At 41.4% G+C, this 25,860-nt stretch overlaps 1 protein-coding gene across 1 annotated transcript; it reads left to right on the top strand.

Moving 5' to 3' along the window:
* Positions 1-9,025: 9,025 nt before the first annotated feature.
* LIPT2 (lipoyl(octanoyl) transferase 2) lies at positions 9,026-11,325 on the top strand. Its single transcript, XM_037839175.1, is given in 2 exon segments — positions 9,026-9,587; positions 10,348-11,325. Coding segments are annotated over 2 exon segments (357 nt in total). The 5' UTR covers positions 9,026-9,350; the 3' UTR covers positions 10,468-11,325.
* Positions 11,326-25,860: the final 14,535 nt, after the last annotated feature.

The following is a 25,860-nucleotide window of genomic DNA, read 5'->3' as shown; positions in this document are numbered from 1 at the left end:
CAGCAATGCAGGATATGACTCCCAGGGATGAATCTGGACCTGGCATCATGGGATTGAGAAGATCTTCTTGACCAAAAGGGGGAGGCAAAATGAAACGAAATAAAGTTTCAGTGGCTGAGAGATTTCAAATGGAGTCGCGAGGTCACTCTGGTGGACATTCTTATGCACTATATAGATAACACCTCTTAGGTTTTAATGTATTGGAATGGCTAGAAGTAAATACCTGAAACTATCAAACTCCAACCCAGTAGTCTGGACTTCTGAAGACAATTGTATAACAATGTAGATTACAAGGAGTGACAGTGTGATGGTGAAAACCTTGTGGATCACACTCCCTTTATCTAGTATATGAATGGATGTGTAGAAAAATGGGGACAAAAACTAAATGAAAAATAGGGTAGGATGGGGGGATAATTTGGGTGTTCTTTTTTACTTTTATTTTTTATTCTTATTCTGATTCTTTCTGATGTAAGGAAAATGTTCAAAAATAGATTGGGGTGATGAATGCATAACTATATGATGGTACTGTGAACAGTTGATTGTACACCATGTGAATATATCTCAATAAAACTGAATTTAAAGAAAATCAACAAGTCGTCTTTGCAGAAATGGAAAGGCCAACTATTAAATTTATACAGAAAGGTTAGGGGCCACAAATAGCTAAAACCATCTTGAAAAAGAAGAATGAAGTTGGAGGACTCACACTTCCTGATCTTAAAACATGTTACAAAACCTTAGTAATCAAAACAGCATGGTACTGGCACAAGGACAGACATACAGACCAATGGAACTGAATTGAGAGTTCAGAAATCAACCCTCACATTTATGGACAACTGATTTTTTTAAAAAATTCAGTTTTATTGAGATATAGTCATATACCATACAATCATCCATGGTGTACAATCAACTGTTCACACTACCATCATATAGTTGTGCATTCATCACCCCAAACTATTTTTGAACATTTTCTTTACACTAGAAAGAATAAAAATAAGAATAAAAAATAAAAGTAAAAAAGAACACCCACATCATCCCCCCCGTCCCACCCCAATCTTCATTAGTCCCTGTCTCCATTTTTCTACTCATCCATCCATACACTGGGTAAGGGGAGTATGATCCACAAGATTTTCACCATCACACTGTCACCCCTTGTAAGTTACACAGTTATACAATCATCCCCAAGAGTCAAGGCTACTGGGTTGCAATTTCATATTTTCAGGTATTCTAGTTTGCTAATGCTGCTGGAATGCAAAACACCAGAAATGGATTGGCTTTTATAAAAGGGGGTTTCTTTGGTTACACAGTTACAGTCTTAAGGCCATAAAGTGTCCAAGGTAACACATTAACAATCGGGTACCTTCACTAGAAGATGGCCAATGGCATCTGGAAAACCTCTGTTAGCTGGGAAGGCACGTGGCCGGTGTCTGCTCCAAGTTCTGGTTTCAAAATGGCTTTCTCCCAGGACATTCCTCTCTGGCTTCAACTCCTCAAAAATGTCACTCTTAGCTGCTCTTGGGGCATTTGTCCTCTCTTAGCTTCTCTGAAGCAAAAACCTGCTTTCAACGGCTGTCTTCAAACTGTCTCTCATCTGCAGCTACTGTCTCATCTTCTGTGCATTGTTCAAAGTGTCCCTCTTGGCTGTAGCTCCTCTTCAAAATGTCACTCTCAGCTGCAATTCAAAATGTCACTCATAACTGTACTAAGTTCCTTCTGTTTGTCAGCTCATTTATATGGCTCCAGTGATTTAATTTAGACCCACCCTGAATGGGTGGGGTAACACCTCCATGGAAATTATCCAATCAGAGTCATCACCCATGGTTGGGTGGGTCGCATCTCCACGGAAACACTCAAAGAATTACAATCTAATCAACACTGAAACATCTGCCCACACAAGATTACATCAAAGATAATGGCATTTTGGGGGCCATAATACATTCAAATTGGCACAGGTATTTACTTCTAGCTATTCCAATTCACCAAAACCTAAAAAGGCATATCTATATAATGCATAAGAATGTCCACCAGAGTGACCTTTCAACTTCATTTGAAGTCTCTCAGCCACTGAAACTTCATATTGTTTCATTCCACTTCCCCCTTTTGGTCAAGAAGGTGTTCTCAATCCCACGATGCTGGGTCCAGATTCATCCCTGGGAGTCGTATCCTGCATTGCCAGGGAGATTTACACCCCTGGGAGTCAGGTCCCACATAGGGTGAGGGCACTGGGTTCACCTGCCGCATTGGCTTAACTAGAGAGAAAAGGCCACCTCTAAGCAACAAAGAAGTACTCAGTGGAAGACTCTTAGGCACAATTATAAGCAAGTTTAGCCTTTCCTTTGCCGTAACAAGCTTCATAAGGGCAAGCCCCAAGATAGATAGCTCAGCATACCAAACTGTCAGTCTTCAATGTTTATGAGAACATCAGCAAAACCTAAGTGAGGAAGCCCAACAGTTCTGCATTTTCCCCCAGCTCCTCAGGGGTAGCCTGCATATATATTTTTATTCTCTGCCCAAATTACTTTGGGACGTGTTGCTATTTCACACTAACTTGTGCAAACCTACCAGATCTCACTTCTCATTCAAAGTTCCATGTATTTATGGTGTTTGAACAAGCTGACTGTACAAGTTAAATTGTTTAGTGTACTATAGAAAATATAGATCCTGCTCCAAATAACCATCTCTTCCCTTGGTCTCACACAGAAATTGAAGTTTTAAAACACAGTCAGTATCATTCTTTACCCTTTGGCCCGCTTTGCCCTAGTCCTAACCAGATCTGCTTCATTCATATCTCTAATTGAAGTCTAGACTCTTTTTCAGCTTTTTAAACAGTTGCTGTAAGTGCTAGTACTGACATTCATATCCACTGTGCTTTAGCTCTGAGTTTCAGTTGTCACACAGATACCCAAAGTTCCAGAGACCAATCAGGTTATACACAAAGGGATCAGCATCTCTGAATTTGGAGACAGCCATTACAATTCAGGAATAGATGTGACTGCTGTAAGAGCTTACAGTCTACAGACTGTTACAACGAATATTCCCCTGATAAGCTGTGCTCTAAGAATCAATTCTGAGTTTACACATTGTAGTTAGTCCATATTGGTGAGGCATTATAGTGTTTGCCTTTGTTTTTGGCATACTTCACTCACAATGCTGTCTGCAGGATCCATTCACCTCACTGCGTATCTCACAGCTTCACTCCTTTTTGCAGTTGCTCAATATTCCATTGCATGCATACACCACAGTTCACTATCCTGTTCCTTTGTCGATGTACCCTTAGGCCACCTCTACCTGTTGCAAATCATGAATACTGCCTCCATAAACACCAGTGTGCAAATTGGACAACTGATTTTTGACAAGAGAGCAAAGAACACTCAGTGGGGAAAGAATAGTCTTTTCAACAAATGGTGCTGGGAAAACTGGATAGCCATATGCAAAAGCATGAAGGTAGACCCCTACCTCACACTATATAGAAAAGTCAACTCAAAATGGATCAATGACCTAAACACAAGAGCCAGAACTATAAAACCCTAAAAGAAAATATCAGGAAGCATCTTCAGGACTTTGTGTACACAATGGTTTCTTACACTTTACACCCAAGGCAGAAGCAACAATAGAGAAAAAATAGATAGATGGGACCTCATCAAAATTTAAAACTTTTGTGCATCAAAGGACTTTATCATGAAAGTAAAACAAAAGCCATTAGAATAGGAGAAATATTTCATAACCACATATCTGATAAGGGTTTAATGTCTGGAATATATAAAGAAATCCTACAACTCAACAATAAAAAGACAAAAAAAAATTTTTAATCCGCAAAAGACTTGAAAAGACATTTCTCCAAAGAATATATGTAAATGCCCAAAAAGCACACGAAAAGATGCTTAACATCATTAGCCATCAGGGAAATGCAAATCAAAACCACAATGAGATACCATTTCTCACCCGCTAGAATGGGTACTATTAAAAAGAAAAAAAGGAAAATAACAAGTATTGGAGAGGATGTGGAGAAATAACAATACTCATTCATTATTGGTGGGAATGTAAATGGTGCAACTACTGTAGAAGACAGTTTGGGGGTTCCTCAAAAAGTTAAGTATAGAATTACCAAATGAGCGGACAATCCCATTACTAGATATATATATTTAAAAGGATTGAGCACAGGGACTCAAACAGGTATCTGCATACCAATAGCCATAGTGGCATTAGTCACAATTTCCAAAAGATGGGAGCAATCCATATGTCTGTCAACTGATGAATGGATATACAAAATGAGATATAAATACACAATGGAATGACTATTATTCAGCCATAAAAAAGAATGAAGTTCTGATACATGCGACACATGGGTGAACCCTGAAGACATGTTGAATGAAGTAAGCCAGACACAAAAGGACAAATGTTGTATAATGTCACTGATTTGAAATAATTAGAATAAGTAAACTCACAGAAACTAGATTGCAGGTTACCAGGGGCCAGGGTAGGAACAAGGAATGGAGAGTTACTGCTTAAATTATACAGAATTTCTATTTGGAATGATAGAAAAGTTTTGGCAATGGATGGTGGTGATGTTGCCACAATATTATGAATGTAATTAACAACACTGAACTATATATTTGTAAAAGGAGAAACTTTAAGTTGCATATGTTACTAGAATAAATTTTAAAGATGCTCAGCTTCACTAGCTATTAGAGAAATGCAAATCAAAACCACAATGAGATATCACTTCACACCTACTAGAATGGCCGCTATTAAACAAACAGGAAACTACAAGTGTTGGAAAGGATATGAAGAAATAGGAATACTTACTCACTGCTGGTGGGAATGTAAAATGGTACAGCCACTGTGGAAGAGTTTGGCAGTTCTTCAGGAAGTTAAGTATAGCACTGCCATATGATCCAGCAATCCCATTACCAGGTACATACCCAGATGATCTGAAAGCAGGAACGTGAACAGACACTTGCACACCAATGTTCATAGCAGCATTATTCACAATAGCCAAGATGGAAACAACCCAAATGTCCATCAACAGATGAATGGATAAACAAAATGTGGTGTTTACCTATGATGGAATATTATTCAGCAGTAAGAATGAATGAAGTTCTGAAGAATACAACATGGATGAATCTTGAAGACGTTACGTTCAGTGAAATAAGTCAGACATAAAAGGACAGCTATTGTATGATCTCACTAACATTAACTATTTATTATATATAGACTCACAGACATAAAATCTATAACATAGGTTACCAGGGGATAGCATGAGGCTAGAGAATGGGGAGCAGTTGCTTAATATGTGCAGAATGTCTAACTAGGTTGAACTTACACATTTGGTAATAGATAGACAGTAGCATGTTATTGTGAGTATAATTAATAGTGCTGAATTGCGAATGGGGTTGAAAGGGGTAGTTTGGGTCATGTGTGTGACTAAAAGGAAAACTAGAGGTGAAAACATGGGAATGTATAACACAATGAATCTTCTGGTGACTGTGATTAACAGTACAAATATAAAAAAGTTCTCATGAACTGGAACAAACGTATGACACTATTACAAGGAATTAGGGAGAAGATGTACCTATTGCAAAATATGGAGTATAAGAATATCATTATATTCTTTCATCAGCAGTAACAAATGTACCACACCAATACTAGGGGTCAAAATGGTGGGCGGGGGAGATAAAGGGTATGGGATACCTTGGGTTTTCCTTTATATTTTTGTTTTATCTTCTTCTTATTATTGGAGTAATGAAAATGTTAGAAATTGTCGTGATGATTGCATAACTATGTGGCGATGCTGGGAGCCACCGATGGTATACTTTGGATGGACTGTATGGTGTTTCAATATATCTGAATAAAATTGCATTAAAAAAACCAATAGGACCGTACAACATAAACAGTAAACCCTAAAGTAAGCCATGGACTATACAGTTAATAGTACAGTTGTAAAAATGTCATCACTTGTAACAAACGTACCACACTAATGCAAGGTGTTAATAATAGGGTAGTTTTTTAGTTCGCTAAAGCAGCCAAAATGCAATATACTAGAAATGGGCTGGCTTTTAACAATGGGAATTTATTAGTTTACAAGTTTATACTGTAGTTCTGAGGCCATGAAAATGTCCAAATCAAGGCATCATCCAGATGAACCTGGACTCTGTCAGATGGCCAGGCACATGGCAGTGTCTGCTGGTCTCTCCTTTCTCTTCTGGGATCGTTGCTTCCAGCTTCTGGCTTCAGTGGCTTCCTCTCCTTTTCTGGGGCTTGCTCTCTCAGCTTCTGTGTCTTTCTCTTTTAGCCTCTGTTTCTTTCTGTCTTCTGGGTCTTTCTGTTTCTTTCTTTGAATTTCATCCTCTTATAAAGGACTCCAGTAAGAGGATTAAGACCCACCTGAGGCACACTTCAATTCAAATAACCTAATCAAAAGGTCCCACCCACAATAAATTTACAACCACAGGAATGGATTAGCTAAAGAATATGATTTTCTGGGGTACATAACAGCTTCAAACTATCATAAATAGTATATGGGAACTCTATATTTTATGCATGATTTTTCTGTAAACCTACAACTTCTCTTAATTTAAAAAAAAAAGAAAAAATAAACTATCCAATTAGAAAACGGGCAAAAGAGAAGAACAAGTATTTCATTGAAGAGGATATACAGATGGAAAATAAGCATATGAAAAGACACCCAACGTAATTAGCTATAGGGAACTGAAAATTAAAACCACAACACACCTATGAGATGACTAAAATAAACAGCAGTGACAATACAAATGCTGGCAATGATGCAAATAAACTGGATTGTTTATATATGGTTGGTGAGAATGTAAAATGGCACAGCCACTCTGGAAAGCTGTTTGGTAGTTTCTTTAAAAAGTAAACATGCAACTACCATTCAAGACCACAGTTGCACTCCTGGGCACTTATCCCAGAGAAATGAAAACTTATGTTAATGTAAAAATCTGTAAACAAATGTTTACAGGAGCTTTATTTGTAGTATCTGAAAACTTTCTAGTTTCTACATCCCACGTATTCTTTAATGGGTGAATAGCTAAACTTTTGGTACAGCAGGAAAAAAAGAATGAACTACTGATACATACAACAACCTGCATAAGTCTCCAGAGAATTATGCTCAGTGAAAAAAAGCCAATTCCAAAAGGTTACATACTGTTTGATTCCATTTAAATAACACACACTAGTGGTTGCCAGGGTATAGCGGGGAAGCAACATGAGGGATCCTTGTGGTGATGGAAATGTTCTGTATCTAAATTGTATCGCTGTAATATCCTGGTTGTGATACTGTACTATAGTTTTGCAAGATGTTATCAATGAAGAAAACTGGGTAAAGGATGCACTGGATCTCCCTGCATTATTTCTTACAACTGCATTTGAGTATGTATTTATTTTCTCAAAGTAAATTTAATTTAAAAACTTACTTGTGTAGTTTCTCCCTTTTGTCTGAACCCTGACTGATGCCATGCCCTTCATCAGACTTGGGAATTTCTCTTGTATTCCAGGTTTGCTGAAAGTTTTAGTCTGAATAGGTGTCAATTTTTGTCAACTGCTTTCTCTGCATCTGTTAAAATAATAATATGGTTTTTTCTTCCTTTTTGATTTTATAATGTTAAATCAATCTTGCATTCCTGGGATAAAGACTACTTGGTCATGATGTATTAATCCTTTTATAAATTGCTGGATTCAATTTCCTAATATTTGCTTATGATTTTCAAGTGAAAGTTTACAAAATGTCTCCCAGCCACCTAGGGGAGCAAGCAATGTCATCAGTGTCTTGCATAGCCGCTAAACATGTTTCATGCATACATAAGCAAAAAACAGTACCAATATTTTTCTTCAGTTTTGCAAAACTGGTAGCATACTATTTAGGCTTTTTTAAAAAATCTTGCTTTTTTCCTATAGTATTTTATTTCTTTAAAACTAAAAAAGACCTGAAGCAAATATATGGAAACTTGGAATGTTATTTGCCATATTATTCTTTATACTTCTCTGCATACTTAAAATTCTTTCCATCTCTCCTTTTCTTTTTCTTTTCAACTGAGCAATCCATGGTTGCAGGATGGAAAATAGATTCAGAGGATAGATTGAAGGCATGAAATTTGGGCTATTTAAAGACACAGGGATGGGCTAGCCTTGTCTGTCCTTAGCAATGGGCCCAATATAGTAAAAGTTTACTGAATGAATTCAGAGCTGTTTAAATGACACCCCAACTACAATATAATAGATGCTGTGTTGTGCTGTTCAGATCTGCCCCTAGAACCAAGCCAGTCATTCCCCCAGCTTCTGGGAATTGGTGCTGATAGATAATAACTGAGACCGTGTCTGGGATTTGCAAGCCATAGAGGGAAGCCCCCTTGCCAAAGCGCAGGCTGTATCGAGACTGGATATAAATTTCTTGCCCCCTTGCTTTAATTTGGAACATCTCTGAAGGGCCATTACAGGCTCAGAGTATCCCTTACAATTGACTAAGACCTCTGCTGCAATTTTTTTTTTTCATTTTTTTATTTTTTTTTATTTTTTTATTTTTTTTTAATATTCATTTTATTGATATATTCACATACCACACAGTCATATAAAACAAATCATACATTCGATTGTTCACAGTACTGTTACATAGTTGTACATTCATCACCAAAATCAATCCCCAACACCCTCATTACCACATGCACAAAAATAACCAGAATAATAATTAAAGTGAAAAAGTGTGCTTCAGGTTTTAAAGCAGGGAAGGATAGTGAGGCATTTGCCTTGGGCCCCAAATTTAAGGGGCACCAAAAAACTCAGGAAATAGTATTTGAATGCTGCAATTGTTTTGCAGTTCAACTTCTCCCTCTGACTGATCCTGCTTCCATCACTCTCACAAGTATTGTTCTTGAATCACCACCACTCCCCGCCCCCACAAACCTGCACAGTAATCTCTTTCTCAGAGTCTGTTTCACTGGATACTCACCCAGGACACACCACATTGCCCTGTTTTATTTTTCTTTTCATAGCACTTATCACTATGTGAAATAACCTTATTTTTTAATCCTTTCTCATCGTCTGCACTCCCCACTAGAATGCAAGGTTACCAAGACAGATCTTTCTTTTCTAGAACATTGCGCACCGCTGTATCAAGCGACTCGGGCAGGGCCTGCAAAGCACAGACAGGTAAATACTGGTTGCTGAAATGACTGAATTGAGGAACCATACCCTGTGGGGGCCTAGTGTCACAGTATCCCACGAGTTTGTAACAGGCACTTAAGTGCGGAGGTTCGGGGCTGGGCCTGGCTCCAAGTCTCCGCCCCTCCCGGCACGTCCCAGGCCAGGGACGCGGGCCGGCGGAGGCCACAACTGGCGCGATGCGGCTGCCGGCAGTGCAACTGGTGCGGCTGGGCCGAGTGTCCTATGCGGAAATGCTGGAGCAGCAGGAGCGATGGCTCCGGCGGCTGCAGGCCGAGCCAGGAACCGAGGCCCGGCCAGCGACTCGGGCGGGCGCGCTCTTGCTCAGCGAGCCCGCGCGGCCCGTATACACGGTCGGGTTGCGCGGCGGCCTGAAGCCCGAGGAGTCGGCGCGGCTGCGGGCATTGGGTGCCGAGGTCCGCTCCATAGGCCGCGGTGGCCTGGCCACCTTCCATGGCCCAGGACAGTTTGCTCTGCCACCCGGTGCTCGACCTGTGCGGCGTCGCGTCCTGCGCCTGCGCACCCACGTAGCGGCACTGAGGCGTGCGCTGTGCGCCTGTGCGAGCTCCAGGGCCTGCAGGCCGCCCGCCGCGCGGCCACCGCCCTAAACCCGGCGTCTGGTTGGAAGAGCGCAAATATGCGCGATCGGTGAGCGTGGTGGGCGGGGGTTGAGGGCGGAGCTAGGGAGTTGGAGGCGGGGACCTGGCGGTGCTAGACCAATGGAGGGCTGAGTTGCGGAGCTCGGTGTGGGGGAAAAGGGTATCTGGCACCGGCTTTGAATTACAACTACCAGCTGCATTTAAGGTTTTAAAGCCTTTTCACAGATATCTTATATGCAGAGCCAGAGGGCTTTCAAGAAGTCGTCTAATCCAACAGTATTTTTTACGGACGTAGAGAACACCAGAAAGGGACTTGTCAGATTACTTCCGGTGAATGAAAATGTCAGAACAATAAGGTCGGCTTAGTAGGTTTCGTATTTATTTTTCTTAACCAACAGAATCTCTGTATCAAGACATATCTGAAACCCCATTAACAATTTGTGCACAACCCTTTGGGTGCTCCAGAAATAGTTGGAAAATTATCGATCTAGTCCAGTCCACCCATTGCATTAAGGGGGATCCAGCAGCCAGGTGAGGGAAGGGCATCTATTCTAAGACTCTTTGATTTGTGTTACAGGAGTCCGCTGTGGAAGGCACGTCACGTCTCACGGCCTGGCTCTAAATTGCTCTACGGATTTGATGTGGTTTGAGCACATTGTGCCCTGTGGGTTGGTGGGGACAGGCGTCACTTCCCTGAGTAAGGAGCTCCAGAGGCATGTCACTGTGGATGAAGTAATGCCAGCTTTCCTTGAGGCCTTTAAGGAGACCTACAACTGCACATTGACCTCAGAGGACAGCCCCAGCTGAAGGCACTCCTGTTATTACAGCCAGGTGGTCCTGCCTTGGAAAGCACCAAGGCTGACAGGGTCACTGGAACTGAGATTCTAGACCCAGCCCTGTCATTCACTGGCTGTGAGATTAGGGCAAGTCATAAATTCTGAGCCATGGTTCCCGTATGTATTCTGGTTGTTTCTCTCTTCCTTACCTACGCCAGGGATACTAGATGTGAAAACACTAAAAAAGCATCACACACTATATAAATATGAGCTTATCATTATTATAGACACCAGTTTCTCAGTTTAGAGAAAGATGCTATATGTGATGGTTTGAAGCTGTATGTATCTCAAAAAACACGTTCTTAAATCTAGTCCATTCCTGTGGGTGTGAACCCTTGATGAGGAGGGCCTTTTGATAAGGCTACTTCAATTAAGGTGTGACCCACCTTAGTCAGGATGGGTCTTAATCTTACTGTTACTGGAGTTCTTTCTAAGTGGAATGAAATACAGACAGAGGGAGAGAAAGCCACATGAAACAAGAGGTTGGACATCAACAGAACCAAGAAGAGAAAAGAGAGCCCAGGAGACGCTGCTGTGTGCCTTGCCATGTGACAGAGGAGCCAAGGATTGCCAGCAGTTAGCTACAGAATGCCACAGTCTTCTGGGAAAAAGGGACTTGATGATTTGGACTTTCTTTTATCCTCAAAACCATAAGCTAATAAATTCCCATTGCTTTAAAATACCAAAGATTGTCATTTCTCAATTATTTGTTACTTCCTTGATACTGTATCTAATTGTGCAGTCCTTGGGCTCCAGTTCTTTTCATGTGGAAGAAATCAAATTTCTGGAATGCCCAGGTGAAGGTGATCTTTTGTGGTGCCCTTTCATTTCCAAGAGGCCTGGGTGCATTCTACAATAAAGGGAAGAGGGAAAAACGTCTTCGAAGAATAAAATGGGATCCTGTCTTCCTGGATTAGATCCTCCAAGCCTGATAATTCAGCTACTTTTAGTTGGGGTAACCTAAACTAGGCCAGAAGCAGAGGGAAAGACAAGAATAATCTCCCACAGTGTGAAAATTCCAGAGATAAAAATGAATTTTCCTATATAAGATCTCTAAGTTTGAAAATTGGTTACCTATTGCTATGTACCAAATTACCCCAAACCAACTTGAAACAACAATAAACATTTATTATTTCATATCTTTTCTGCAGGGCAGCAATTTGAGAGAGGCTTAGCTGGGTGGTTCTGGGTTGGGTCCACTCCTAAGATTGTAGTCAAAATGTGAGCTGGAGCTGCTGTCCTCTGAATGCTTGACTGGGGCAGGATAACCAGCTTCCAACATAGCTTCCAACATAGCTCACGCACATGCTGATGAGTGCTGGTTGTTGACAGGAGGCCTCAAGTCCTCACCGTGTGGACCTCTCCATAGTGCTGCTGGAATGCTCTTACAACAGGGCATCTGGCTTCCCCAAGAGCAAGTTGTCACAGATAAAGACAAGGTGGAAACTGATGTCTTTTATGCCCTAACCTCAGAAGTCACACAGTAATTTCAGCAGTATCTTAACAGGTTAGCCCTTTTCAGTATGGAAGGGATTATATAAAGGCAACAGGAAGTGAGGATCATTAGGGGCCATCTTGAAGGTGGGTACCACAGACTAAGGAAAGAGTCTGGAGTGAGAAGTCAAGTAACCATGGTTCCAGACCCGGTTATGAGAGTAAGTATTTTACCCTCTTTAGGCTTCAGTTTTCCCTTAGACCAGTGCTGTCCAATAGAAATATGACGTGAGCCAGATTGTAATTTTACATTTTCTAGTAGCCACATTGAAAAGTTAAAAAGAAACAGTGACATCAATTTTAATAATATATTTTAATTACCCCAATATATCCAAAAATATCATCAAATATAAAAATATTATTAATGAGATATTTTACATTCTGTTTTTCATACTTACTAAGTCTTCGAAATCTGGTGTGTATTTTACACTTCGAGCCCACCTCCTTTTGGATGAGCCACATTTCAAGTGTGCAACAGCTCATGTGGCTAGTGATTGCTTTATTGGATAGCACAACCTTAGACAATATCATATCGAACGTCCTTTTGAGCTTCCAGGGTTCTGTGGCCTCACTGACTTTTGGGAAGTAAAGTTGAGGTTTGACTTTTGACTCTGCAAATAATTTATATCAATTGTTCAAGCTGAAAGGGACTCTAGTCATACATTCCTATGCCCTCACTGAATAAGATAAAACCAAGGTTTAGGAGAAAACTTGCTCAAGGTCACACAGTAAATTAATGACAAAGCCAGGACTAGATCTTAAATTGAAGCTCCTTTCTCAGGATCTCTTCCTGCTGTGCACACTCACTTTGGAGTTCAAACAATGTACTTTACACAACACGGACACTGAGTCAATATTAGCTGATAGATGGTTTGTCCACCCATTATTTGGCCCATTTCCTTTCTAGGCCTTAAGTGTCCCATCCATTGGAGCTAACACTGCTATTGTATCTTATAAGGATATGGTGGGTAGGGAGTGGTTGATAATTACCTTGAAGTATTACTGCCAATAAGGGAAATAATTATTCCAAGAAAACTTAAGCTATATTCTCATGGTTGAAAGACCCGTGCAGTGTGGCTGCTCATCTGATACCTGGTTACCATCTCTAGCAGCCACAATATAGTGTGATCATACAGCCTGTTCTTGAATGTCTTCAGAGACTGGGAAAGAAACATTTACTCACAACTTATGTATAGTGCCAATACTGTGTTAGCCTTTTTAAGCACATTCTCATTCAGTAGACTTCTGGACCACAGAAAATAAATCTACATGGTGTAGTGGCTAAGTTACTTAACCTTCCTGAGCCTCAGCTTCATAACATGAAACAAGGACATTTATAGTATCTACCTCAGAGTGTTAGAAGAATTAAGACATAATGCCAGGTAAAGCATTGAGCATAGTGTCAGTACAGAGTAAATTATTATTATTATTATTATTATTTTCACAGTCTGTCCTCCATGAGCTTTCTTCTCCAGGGGAATTATCCCCAATTCCTTTAACTTCCCCTCCAGGCCGTAGGCTTCACAAGGATAGAGCTGTGTCTGCTTGTTTCCTTCTGTATCTCTAGTTCATAACACTGGGCCTGACATGTGGTAGGCTGTTCCTAAATATTAAGTGGGACTGAACTATTTAAAATCTCCCCATCCTGTTTATCTGCCTCTGTACCACCTCCAGTTCATCAGTGCCCCATTAGGTACAGCGCCCACACCTAAGCACAGCACTCTTGGTGTGGACAGACTGGCCCCCATGTGAAATTGAATTGCTAAACCCTAGTCTAGACAGTCCTTTGTTCTGAAAGGCAATAGAGTATGGGCCCTTGTTCCCTCACACCGGCTCTGTACTCAGTCGTGGTGAGCTCGTTCCTGTGTTTGCTGGTTTGAATGTATTATGTCCACCCAAATGCTATTATCTTTGATGCAGTCTTGTGTGGGGCAGATGTATTTGTGTTGACTAGACTGTAATTCTTTGATTGAATGTTTCCATGGAGATGTGACCCACCCAACTGTAGGTGATAACTCTGATTAGGTAATTTCCATGGAGGAGTGACCCCACCCATTCAGGATGGGCCTTGATTAGTTTACTAGGGCACTGTATAAGCTCAGACAGAAGGAGCAAGCTAGCTACAGCCAAGAGGGACACTTTGAAGAACACACAGGAGTTGAGAGAGGAGCTGTAGCTTACAGAGACATTTTGGAGACAGCCGTTGAAATCAGACTTTTGGTCCGGAGAAGCTAAGAGAGGACAAACACCCCAAGAGCAACTAAGAGTGACATCTTTGAGGAACTGCAGCCTAGAGAGGAATGTCCTGGGGAGAAAGCCATTTTGAATCCAGAACTCCAGAGCAACACCAGCCACGGCCTTCCCAGCTAACAGAGGTTTTCCAGACACCATTGCCATCCTCCAGTGAAGGTACCCCGATTGTCGATGCATTACCTTGGACACTTTATGGCCTTAGACTGTAACTGTGTAACCAAATAAACCCCTTTGTAAAAGCTAATCCCTTTCTGGTGTTTTTCGAAAAGGCAGCATTAGCAAACTGGAACACTGTGTATCTGCCCCTTGGCTTAGGGTCTGGCACAGAACAGGCAGCAGGAAATGTATGGTGGTTATTAATGTTGTTGACCAAATATTTCTGGTTCTGCACCTCTGGACAAATAGCAAGATTACGCTTTATGTAGCCCTTGTGGCTGGGTGGAGCTACATAACTTGTTCTGTTCAATGAGTTAAGAATGGAGGTAACATGTCAGTTCTGAGCTGGAGCATTGAATTGCTGGTGCCAGACCCTTCAGAGTTTCTCCTTCACTCTGGTACAGTAACCAACACCATTTAAGATGGTAACTGCTTCCTGAGGGACTGCAATGAGCAGAGCCTTTGCTGACCCATGATGGACATGTGGTGGGTTTAAGTAATCAAAATGTGGGGGTGTTCATTACCACAGCATAACCTGGCCTATCCTGACAGACACATATGTTTATATTAATTAGGACTCTTGTATTTGCAGGTGTAGAAACCCAACTGAAAATAAGCAAAATATAAATTGGGGATGGATGAGGTGGAGAGAAGGTTTACTGGAAAACTTACTAAGGTCTCATAAAATCCAAGAGTGGGGCTTCACCTGGGCTCAAGAAGCGAACCAGAGCATAAAACTCTGCAGGAACCCAGGTAGTTTTCTCTCTCCTATTCTCTGCTATGCTTCTGGGTATGTGTTTGCTGCATTCTTGCTTCAGTCCAGATTTCCTGAGTAGAAAATGGCTGCTGCTGGTAGTCATGAGTGTTGGGACAGGGTCAAGCGAAACCCCTAGGTTTCTGGCTCGAGCAACTGGATGGATTCTGGAGGTATTGTTGGGATGGAGAACACTGAATGAGGACCAAGTTTGGAGAGGATGATGATGAGTTCAGTTTTAGGCAAATCAAGTTTGAAACCCTTGTAGGAGATGCAAGCGGAGAGAGCTAAGAGGCACTTGAGTGTATGGATCTAGATCACTGGTACGATGGATGATGGTTTTGGATCTGGGAGCCCTAAGAGAGAGAAAGAAGAGGGCATAGGACTGATAACTGTGATGCCAAGGAGACTGAGAAGCAATAGGCAGAGAAGTAGTGTGGGTTTGCAGGATGAGACAACTTGAGCCCTCATTCAGTCCTCCAGCAGCCCTGCAAGATAGAGTTATTTTATGGATGAGAAAACTGAGGGTCAGAGAGGCTAAGAGACTTGCCTGAGGTGACACAGTTAGTCAGGATTCAATTCCAAATCTCCTGGCTCTCGATCTGGGCTCGTTCCATTCTTCCATAACTGCCTCTGAAGGGTGAACAGGATAGGCATCCTGGGGGAAATGAGCCTCCAAGAAAGGTGGGTGGTGAGTGGACAGAGCCAGGGAGGCTGCAGAGCAGAAGACCAGAGTTCGGCTGAGGTGGGGACTGTGGCATTAGGTCAGGCCACTGCTGCAGGTTCCTGACTTTCCTTCTTCCTTGGACAGATCCCACCTCCGGTTTCCCACTGTGGCCCTTCCTCAAGGAAGGAAGCTGAGCGTGTGAAGGAGGATATTCAACACCCTGGCTTTCCCGCCTTGAGAAAGCCTCTTCTTGTTTGTTCAGAGTCTTTCCCATAAATAAGCAGATTGTCCAGGGTTCAGTGAATGCGTGCTCAGAGCGAGGACGTGACCAGCTGCAGATACTGGTCAAGCCTCTTATTCCTCTGTTGAGACTAGCAGGAAACCAAACAGAACCACTCTGGCAGGGTGACCAGATCCACCTTGCTTCATGTAAAAAGACTTTCTCTGAAAACTTGCATGCAGATCAGATTTTTGCCAAATTACAATTTACCATACATATTAGAATAACATACCATACTATAATACCTACAATGTTTTTAAAAGAAAAAATAAACACTTGCACTCCCACCTAACACATCCTTTTCATTTGTTTGTTTCCACTACTTGACATAAGCAGACATATTTTTGTATATTTTAAATTATTATGTGGATAAAATTTTGTATACTTTTAAAATTGAACATTTTACAGACATTTTTCCACATTGCTACATAGTCTTTATAGTTCTATATTTTGAATATATATATGTAATGCATGCCCATGGAGTAAAATGTAAAAGGTATACAAGGTAGCCTTGAAATGTAAGTTTTGCTTCTACCCTTTCCTGTGTAAACCCTTCTCCTGTGTTTCCTTCACTGGGGGTCTACAATGATGATGTGTCTTATTTATATATTTCAGAGGTATTTTATGCATATATAAGCATACATGATTATACACATTCTTTATCATATGGTAGAATACTATACATACAGTCCAATACTTTGGAGATTATTTCAGATCAGTGAATAAAAGAACATACTCATACTTTTTTTTTTTTAATTTTTTAACTTTATCAAAAAATTAAAAAAACAAAACAAAACAAAAAACCCCACAACATTTCAAACAAAACAAAGCAAAGGATTAAGAGAAATAACCTAAAATATCTACTTTGCTTCCAACATGTTCCTACCATACTCCAAGAAAATTAATAAACCATATTCAAACAAAGGAATAAGAAAAACAAATAATCTAATATAAATACAAATAGTCTAAAATAAAATAAATGACTACATAGTATTACATTGAATGGATTTACCATGATTTGTTTAACTATTCCCTATTGAAGACACTCAGGTTACTACTAATTTTTTGCTTTTACAAACCAAGCTGCAGTGAGAATCCATATTTAAATGTGCATGTAAGTGTATTATTTCACAAATGGTAAGCACAGAGGTTGCTTTTCTATGTGCATCTGTAATTTAATAGACATTGTCATATTGCCTTCCATAAAAGTTATACCAATTTACACTCCCATCAGCAATGTATGAGAGTGATGCCTGATTTTTAAATGTTCTAGCATCTTAGAAATTTGTTTTCATGTTTGAAACTTTTCATTATAAAACATTTTAAACATACAACAATAATCCCAATGTACCTACCCATCAGGCAGCTAAAACAATCATCAACTCATGGCCAATCTTAGTTTTATCTAAACCTCTAACCACTTCCTGTCTCCTCACTGGATTATTGTGGAGCAAATCAGGGATATATTATTTTATCCAGAAATATTTCAGTATATGTTCCCAAAAGATAAAGTTTCTTAAAAAAACAAATAAAAAACACAACCACAATGTCTTCATCACACATAAAAAATACTTCCTCAAAATCATCAAATATTCTGTTTATTCTCAAATTTTCCCAGTTGTTTCACAATTTTTCTTTTACAGTTGGTTCATTCCAATCAGGATCCAAACAAAGTTGATACACTACATTTGGTTCAATTTGGTTCATATTTCTCATGAATATCTCTTAAGATTCTCTCTCTTTTTCTCGAATGTCAATTTTCCCCTTTATTGCTTTCTTTAAGACTTTTTTAATTTTCTTTTTTGTTTTCATTTTTTCATTGTAGAATATAACATATATACATAAAAGTGATAACTATCCAAGTGCAATTTAACAAATAGAGAGCAAATTTCAAAGAATATTATAGTTTACAATTCCACAGTTTCAATTATTTCCTTATGAAATATGACATATAAAGATTACAAAAAGGCAATTCTTTCAAAGTATGATTTAACAAGTAGATTTATAGGAAATTTCCAAAGTTATTATGAGTTATGGTACCATGGTTTCAGTTATTTCCTTACTGTGAAATATAACATATATACAAAAAGGTATAGCTTTCAAATTACAATTTAACAAGTAGCCAAAGAACAAATTTCAAAGGATGCTATGGGTTACAGTTACACCATTTCAGTTCTTTCCTGCTAACTTTTCTAATACCCTAACAACTAAGGAAAAGAAAATTACATAAAAATTCCATCTTGTCTGTTGCTACTTCTTCCTCTAGTTTAATCACTTTCCCAGTCTTCAGGGATGTCTAGGCAGTGACCACACTAACCTGTTCATGTTGAAAAGGGGTGTCAATTTTATGAGCAAAGGAGATGCATCCAGTCTCTTTTTAATGTAATTTTTTATTAGAGAAGTTGTAGGTTTACACAAATATACAGAAAATACAGAGTTTTCCTATATTACCCCCTTATTATTAACTCATGTCTTTTAAACTATAGTTTCCCCTTCCATCTTTCTCCTCCTTGCTAGTAGTTGAATAAGCAGTTATTTATCCTGTAAAGTTTCCCAGTTTGGATCTGATTCAGATATAATTTTTTTCAGCAAGTCTGTTTTGTAGGTGGTGGTGTGTTCTTACACAAGAAGCATGTAATGTCTGTTTTTTGTTTTGTTTTGTTTTTCTTTTTGTGATGGTCATACCCTAGTTCCATTTCATCAGGGGTTTGCAAAATGTGATACTCTGAGTCTTTCATTCCTTCCTCATTTACTAGCTGGAATACTTCTACAGAACCAACAGGCTGACCCAGAAGAACCCAACATGACCATAACATTGGTATTATTAATTAGCATTTTAGTAGTTTTTAAATAATAAAAATTGATATTGAATAAAAAATGTTTATGCAAAAGCTTTGCTTTTATAGTTGTATTGGAAGTTATACTAAGTTTTATATTTTAATATATTTAGATTGTCAACATTGAGTACCCCAATAATGTTTTTCCTTTAAAAGGAGCTCATACATTATTCAAGTTCAAGAGACACTGGCATAAGGTCATAATGTTACACTTTAAAAATTTACTAAACTGTGAGCTTTTCTAGGCCAGAGACTGTTTCTGTGTTTTGTCTTTGTATCCCAGTACCTGGCACATAGAAGGAAATGTGACTATTGGGTTATTGTAAGGAATTCCCTGCAGCCTCCACATTGGTCCATTTATGATTAGCATTGCTCCATATCAGGGTCCAATCTAAGTGGCTGTTCTGCTCCTGCTTGTACATGTCCAGAGAGGGAGCACTTACTACTCCCTGAGGCAGCCTTCCATTCGTGCACAATTCTTATAGTTAGAAAGTTATTCCTCATCCTAAACTGAAATCTGCCCCCAGCATTGTCATCATTTTACTCTCCTGCAAGACCAACTGAGCCATTGCCTCCTCTGGGAGCCTTCCCTGGTAACACCCTGCGTCCCTCTATAGAGCCACTGACCATATTGTACTGTAGTTACTTGTTTCCATGTCTGACCCCCTCCAGGCTGTGAGCTTTCCAAGCAGAGCCCAGAGCTGAGTCCTCTGTGCCCTCCTCAGCCCCTAGTCCAGAGTATCACATGGAGGAGGTGCTCAGAAATGGTCTGTGGAATCAATGGATGAATTCTGTCCAGGAGTGATCTCTCCTTTAAATTAAGCATTCCTGATTCTTTTTCTGTTCTCGATATAACATGGCTTCCAGATCCCCCACCAATGACCTCCTCTCAAAAGGCTCCAATTGACTAATGTGCCCTTAATCTGTGTTGCTTGTAATTGAAGACAACGATATTCCTGGTGTGGTCTGACTAGCCTAGGAAGTGTCAGCCTGTGCGGGGCCCTGGGGACAAAGAGATGGATCAGACTCAACCCCTGTCTTCAAGGAGCTCACAGCCTTGTGGAGGAGACACAGTTGTAAACAAATATGCACAATAAAGTATTACAAGTGCTATGAGAAAAGTTTGCAGAGGGTACTGTGGGAACATAAAAAATGAAGTGATAACTCTTACAAGGGAGGAGGGGACAGGAAATGTTTAAAGTGACTTTGAATTAGTTTGGACTCCAGGTTGAAAGTGACGGAAAACTCAGCTAAAACTAGCTCAAATGAAAAGAGAATATTTTAGATCTTGTAACAGTGAAAAGTCTAGGGATAGACTTTAGGCAAGATTGATCCAGGACTTCAAAGCAATGACTTCTTTCTTGATCCCTTAACTCTGCTTACCTTGAAATTGGCTCCTCTCTCTCCTGTGTGGTGCCAAAGACTGCTGCTGGTAATGTCACACTTAGATTCTATGGCTTAGCCACCTCTACTTTTGTAGTACATTGGTCCAGGAAGGATTCTGGACCAATCGCTGTGCCAAGGAGGGCTGGTCATGTCCTCCAACCCCTGAAACAGCAGTTGGCATCAGCCTCACCTGAACCACGGGGCCTGAGAGCAGGGGAGGGGTAGTTCCCTAAAAAAGAAGAGACATGTTCTGTCCCCAGTAGAAAAGGTTCTGGGCAGACCAAGATATCAGATGTCCACTATAGCCTCAAATGACAAATAAGGAATTTTGAGGTAGACAAGAAGACAAGGCATATACCAGGCAGAAGGAGAAGCATGAGAGTCTCCAAAGTGTGAAACTGTTCAGGGAACTCAAGTGCCTTGAGTCTTGTTCCAGATGATAGCAGACACTTTAGATGGCCCATGCATCTTCCCCTGGCTCTTTCATTACAGAGCCACAGGCCTATTTCCCTCTGCCAGCATCTGTACCTTTTGTCTGAGGACTTTGTTGGGGGGTGGGGGGAGGAGCCAGCCGCATGGCAGGTTGGACCTGCTGGGGAATTAAAGTCCTCTGAGAGCAGCCCTAGACCAATGACTGACCCTACCTACTAGCCCCTTTGCCTCGAGGGTGGGATAATTGTTCCCTACAGGCCTCTAGCATTCCCCAGCAGGGCTAAGCTTGGTAACAGTACACTTTACTGACTCTTGCCTTCCATCTCCCTTCTCTACTCCCAAGGGGTGTGTCCTGGGATCACCTCACAAATGGACCACCTGCACCCAGATCCTTGTCTAAGGGCCTGCCTCTGGGAATACAATTAGCCTCAGACACGTTCTTCTAAAAGTACAACCTAAGACAATGTCAGACCCTTTTGTTTTTTGTTTTGTTTTGCTGCCACATTACTCTCTTGGCTCATATAGGTTTACAAATAACTAAAGCTTCTGGGGGTGTGGCCAGGAGCTCCTGGCCTGAAGGGGAAGCCAATAATAATGGTCACTTCAGAGTTTTCCAAGTGTTTTTCTAGCCATAATTTTATTTGTTCCTCAGAACTCTGTGAGGTATACAGGGCCGGAGTTCCTGTTTTGCAGGTGAGGAACCAGAGGCTCAAAGTGGTCAGTGACTGGCTCCAGATCACAGAGCCATTAATAGCCATTGGCCAATCACATCTTCCCTCCGGTTGTTCTGTGTCCACCCGTCAGGTGGTCTCATCACTAGGAAGAATTAGAGGATACTACAATTCGCTGCCGGTTCAGACAGAGCCCCAGTAAAGACAACCATGTTTGTTGCTTGTTTTGTAAATGTTTGATGGTTTTGGAAGTGGAAGATTAGAAACACTAAAACCCTAACAGGTTCTGATGTCTTGGGCTCCCCCTCTGAGTTATGAGGCTTCATGAAGTTGGGGCCATTCTTCCCACATCAGACTGTACCTCCCCAAGAACAGAGACTTACTACCCAGCTTGGAGGGGAGGGTGACACTGTGCAGCCTCCGGGAGGCAGGGGACGTTTCCTGGAGAAAGTAACATCTAAGGATGAGTTAGCCAGCCCAGGAGAAAGAAAATTCCAGGCAGAGAGGACAGCAAAGGCCTGGAGGTGCTAGAGAGGAGGTGGGTATTTGGGGAACTGACAGTTGTCCTCCTTCTGCCCCTTCCTGGGGTAAACAACCAGGGTTCACAGCATCCTCTCACATTCCTTAGTCTTCCTACTCCTCCCTACCGCTACTCACCCAAAGCAGACAGAAAATGAAGTGGGGGGAAAGGGGATCCCTCCCCATCTGACTGTTGCCATGCCTGTGCTAGATCCTTCCTCTTACACCTCCATATACTCACCACCCTTCCCCACCCACCCAGGGCCTCCATGCTCTCAAACTTCCATCTGGGTTTGTGCAGAGGGAGGCAGTGGTAGAAAGTCACATGATGGGAGGAAAGAGAGTTGAGGGTATTTATCGTCCCAGTTTTCTCCCTGCTGGGTCAGCATGAGTCGGTTGTAGCCTCTACCAAAGACCACAGTTCCAGCCTGGCAGCCCTCCCCACCGCTACCCTCTCCAGATTCCAGTAACTCCTTCCTCCCTTCACTCTGTCAGACTAGGGGTGGTTTCTGCTCCCCAGTGTTGCGAGTCGGGAGTTCTGCTCTAGTCTGTGTTGATTTCTTAAACCCTCCTTACACTGCTGTAGATAATTCTGTTTTTAAACTCTCTTCAAATTACCTAGTTTTGGGGTGCCATCTGTTTCCTGCCGGGACCCTGGCTCACACATGGCCCTGATACGCAACCAGAGGCTGGACTGGGTGTGCTCTGTGCCCTGTGAAATGCTGGGCACCTGCTAGGAAGTAATGTTCTCCAGTTCAACTCAATTCTACCACACTCACTCCTCTCCAACCCAACCCAGCAAGGGCCCAGGGCTGTTCTAAGAATTTTACACACATTATTTAATCTCCACAGTGAATAACAAACCTACAAGTTTACTTTATTAAACTTGTTTTCAGAAAAAGAAACTGAGGCTCAGATTAAGAAATTGCCCAAGTTCAAGCAATTAGTTAGAGGCAGGTCCGGGGTTTGAACCCCTGACTCCAAAAATCCTGCATTTGACCACACCCATGTAGCCCTGCTCTGCTCTTCTCATAGGTCAAGTAAAAGGACCAAATGAGACTGCAAGTATGAGGATGCTCTTATGACTGGGAAGAGCCCAGACATTTATTGAGGTAGGGAAAGCTTGACTTGTGGACTAGAGAATCTTAGAGTTGGGGGACTTCAAGAGAACTCAGAAGCCATCTAGAAAGCTTCTGTTATAGTCACCCTGACAAGTAGCATGAGCCCCTGCTTGCACATCTCCGGTGATGAGAAGCCCACTCCTGTCCAAGGCAGCCTATTCCATTATAGGCAATTCTAATTGTCAGAAAGTTCTTCCATGCAGTAATCTGAGATCTGCCTTCTGTGATTCCCCCACCCCACTCCAACCCCACCTTGGTCCCAGATCTTCTCTCTAGGAACCCATAGAACACGTCTGCTCCCTCTGCCCCAGATGTGTTAGAGGTTTGCTTCTCAACACACTCAGCTCACAGGACACTTGCCCCCTCCTTATCATTTTTGCTCAGCTGTGAATCTTGGAATGCTCTCCTCCCTCCTGTCTGTCTGCCCAAATCATATCTATTTTCCAAGGCCCATTGCAGAGGATATTTGTTGTTTTAGCCTATATGGCCATTCACCCTGCTTCTGGTAATAGCATCTGAATTTTCCTCAAGTAATCATACCACCTTCCAACTTTCAGTCCATGGCTTTGAGTAGAGATGACAGCCCCCTCCAGTTTCTTCCTTTAGCTTTTACGATTATTGCAGGGAGGGGGCTAGGCCTGTTTCAGAGCAATCATAGTCTGACCCAGATCTTCTCTCAGAATGTTTGGGGGAAGTAAAACTCTTTCCATTGGTTTTGCTGACAAAATAGGATGTATGCATGGAAATTTAGGCAGCCATCTTGTTACCACAAAGTGGGATCTTGCCTGAGGGTGGAGCAACAGTGAGAAAAGTAGACCCCAAAGATGGAAAATGACAATTCCCTAAAGCCATCATCTGAGCCCCTGGATCCAGCCATGCCTGAAGCTATTACTCCTGGATTTTGCATTTACATGAGCCAATCGATTCCCTTTTCTGCTTAAGTCAGTTTGAGTTGGATTTTCTGTCTATTGCAACTAAGAGTCCTGACTGATATACCCATTTCCTTTGCAAACCCTAGTCCTCACTGATCCCACTGTCTTTTGTATTCTCATAGTCCTTACTGTTTAAACCATAAATTTCAAAAGTTCATATTCACACAACCATGAACACACATACCCTCATTAACAGTTATAATTTGTGGATCACTTGCTAGATCCCAGGCACTACGTGAAACACTTTATATGTAATATTTTCTATGGTCCACACAACCATAGAATGTAGGTATTTTTATCCCTATTTTACAAAAGAGGTTAAGACTCAGAGCTCAGGTCTCAGAGCCAATAAGCAGCAGAGCTAGGATACAAACCCAGCTCTGTTGAACCCCAGGGGTCATGTTTTTGACCACTGAGCTTCATTGCTTCCCAAGACACAGCATGAGTGTAGGGAGAAGAGGCCACCGAGACCATCAGTCTCCTGATACCGTACTGTCCCACACTCACTCCTCCCTTCCAGGGCTCTTCCCACCGCTCTGTGCTGCTTGCAGAGTCAGGAGAAAGGTGAAACTCAGGGTGAGAAAACAAAGCACCAGTGAGGATCAAGCGACAGGCCACGAGGAGACAAGATCACCAAGGCACAAACACAGGGTCCTGATGAGTCATGGAAGAAAATAAAGATCTGACTGTTATACTTCCTCTCATGATTCACTCTGCATTTCCTCTGGTGAACAGGCTTTGGAGACTGTTGACAGTCACCACTTCCCCTCAACCTACCGTGCAAACCTTTCTTCCATCTGCTACACAGACATTGAGGTACACCCTGGGGATAGTCTGGTGAAAGACATACCTGGTCTCTGTTCTCTTAGTGCTTACAGTCTCTTGGGAAAGGTAGACCCCAAATCATAAACAGATAACTAGAAGACTGGGTTGATTTCTATAAAGAGAACAAACAGGAAACTAAAAGTGAATAATAGTGAGAAACCTCTTTTAGATAGGGAAAGTCTTTGATCTTTAAGTTAAGACCTGAAAGTTAAGAAGGAACCAGTTATCCTGAAGACAATTATATAATAATGTAGATTACAAGGGGTGACAGTGTGATTGTGAAGACCTTGTGGATCACACCCCCTTTAGCTAGTGTATGGATGAGTGGAGGAATGGGGATAAAAACTAAAGGACAAATGGGGTGGGATGGGGGGATAATTTGGGTGTTCTTTTTTCACTTTTATTTTTTATTCTTGTTCTGGTTCTTTCTGATGTAAGGAAAATGTTCAGAGATAGATTGTGGTGATGAACGCATAACTATGTTATCATACTGTGGACAGTGGATTGTATATCATGGATGATTGTATGGTGTGTGAATGTATTTCAATAAAACTGAATTTAATTAAAAAAAAAAAAAAAAAAAAAAAAAAATAAGAAGGAACCAGTCATGAAAAGACCTGGGGCAGGCTGGATATTAAAGGCAGGGAACAGCACGTGCAAAGGTCCTGGATTAGGAATGGGTTTAGAATGCTTGAAGAGCTGCAGTTTATGAGAAAGGGGACCGGCAGGAGGTTGAGTTGAAAAGGAAGGCTGGGGACAAATCATACAGGATCATGTAAGTCCATAGTAAGGAGTCTGGATTTTATTCTAAGAGCAAAAGGAAGCCATTGGAGGACTATGACAGGCTGGGTGGCTTGATCAGATTTACATTTTAAATAACTCTGACTGCTGAGCAGAGGGTGGATTGTAGGAGAGGCAAGAGTGGAA

This window comes from Choloepus didactylus, chromosome 6 (assembly GCF_015220235.1).
Source record: "Choloepus didactylus isolate mChoDid1 chromosome 6, mChoDid1.pri, whole genome shotgun sequence".
NCBI classification, from domain to species: Eukaryota; Metazoa; Chordata; class Mammalia; order Pilosa; family Megalonychidae; genus Choloepus; species Choloepus didactylus.
The sequence above is the reverse complement of the archived record's forward strand: the minus strand, read 5'-3'. Positions and strand labels throughout refer to the sequence as shown.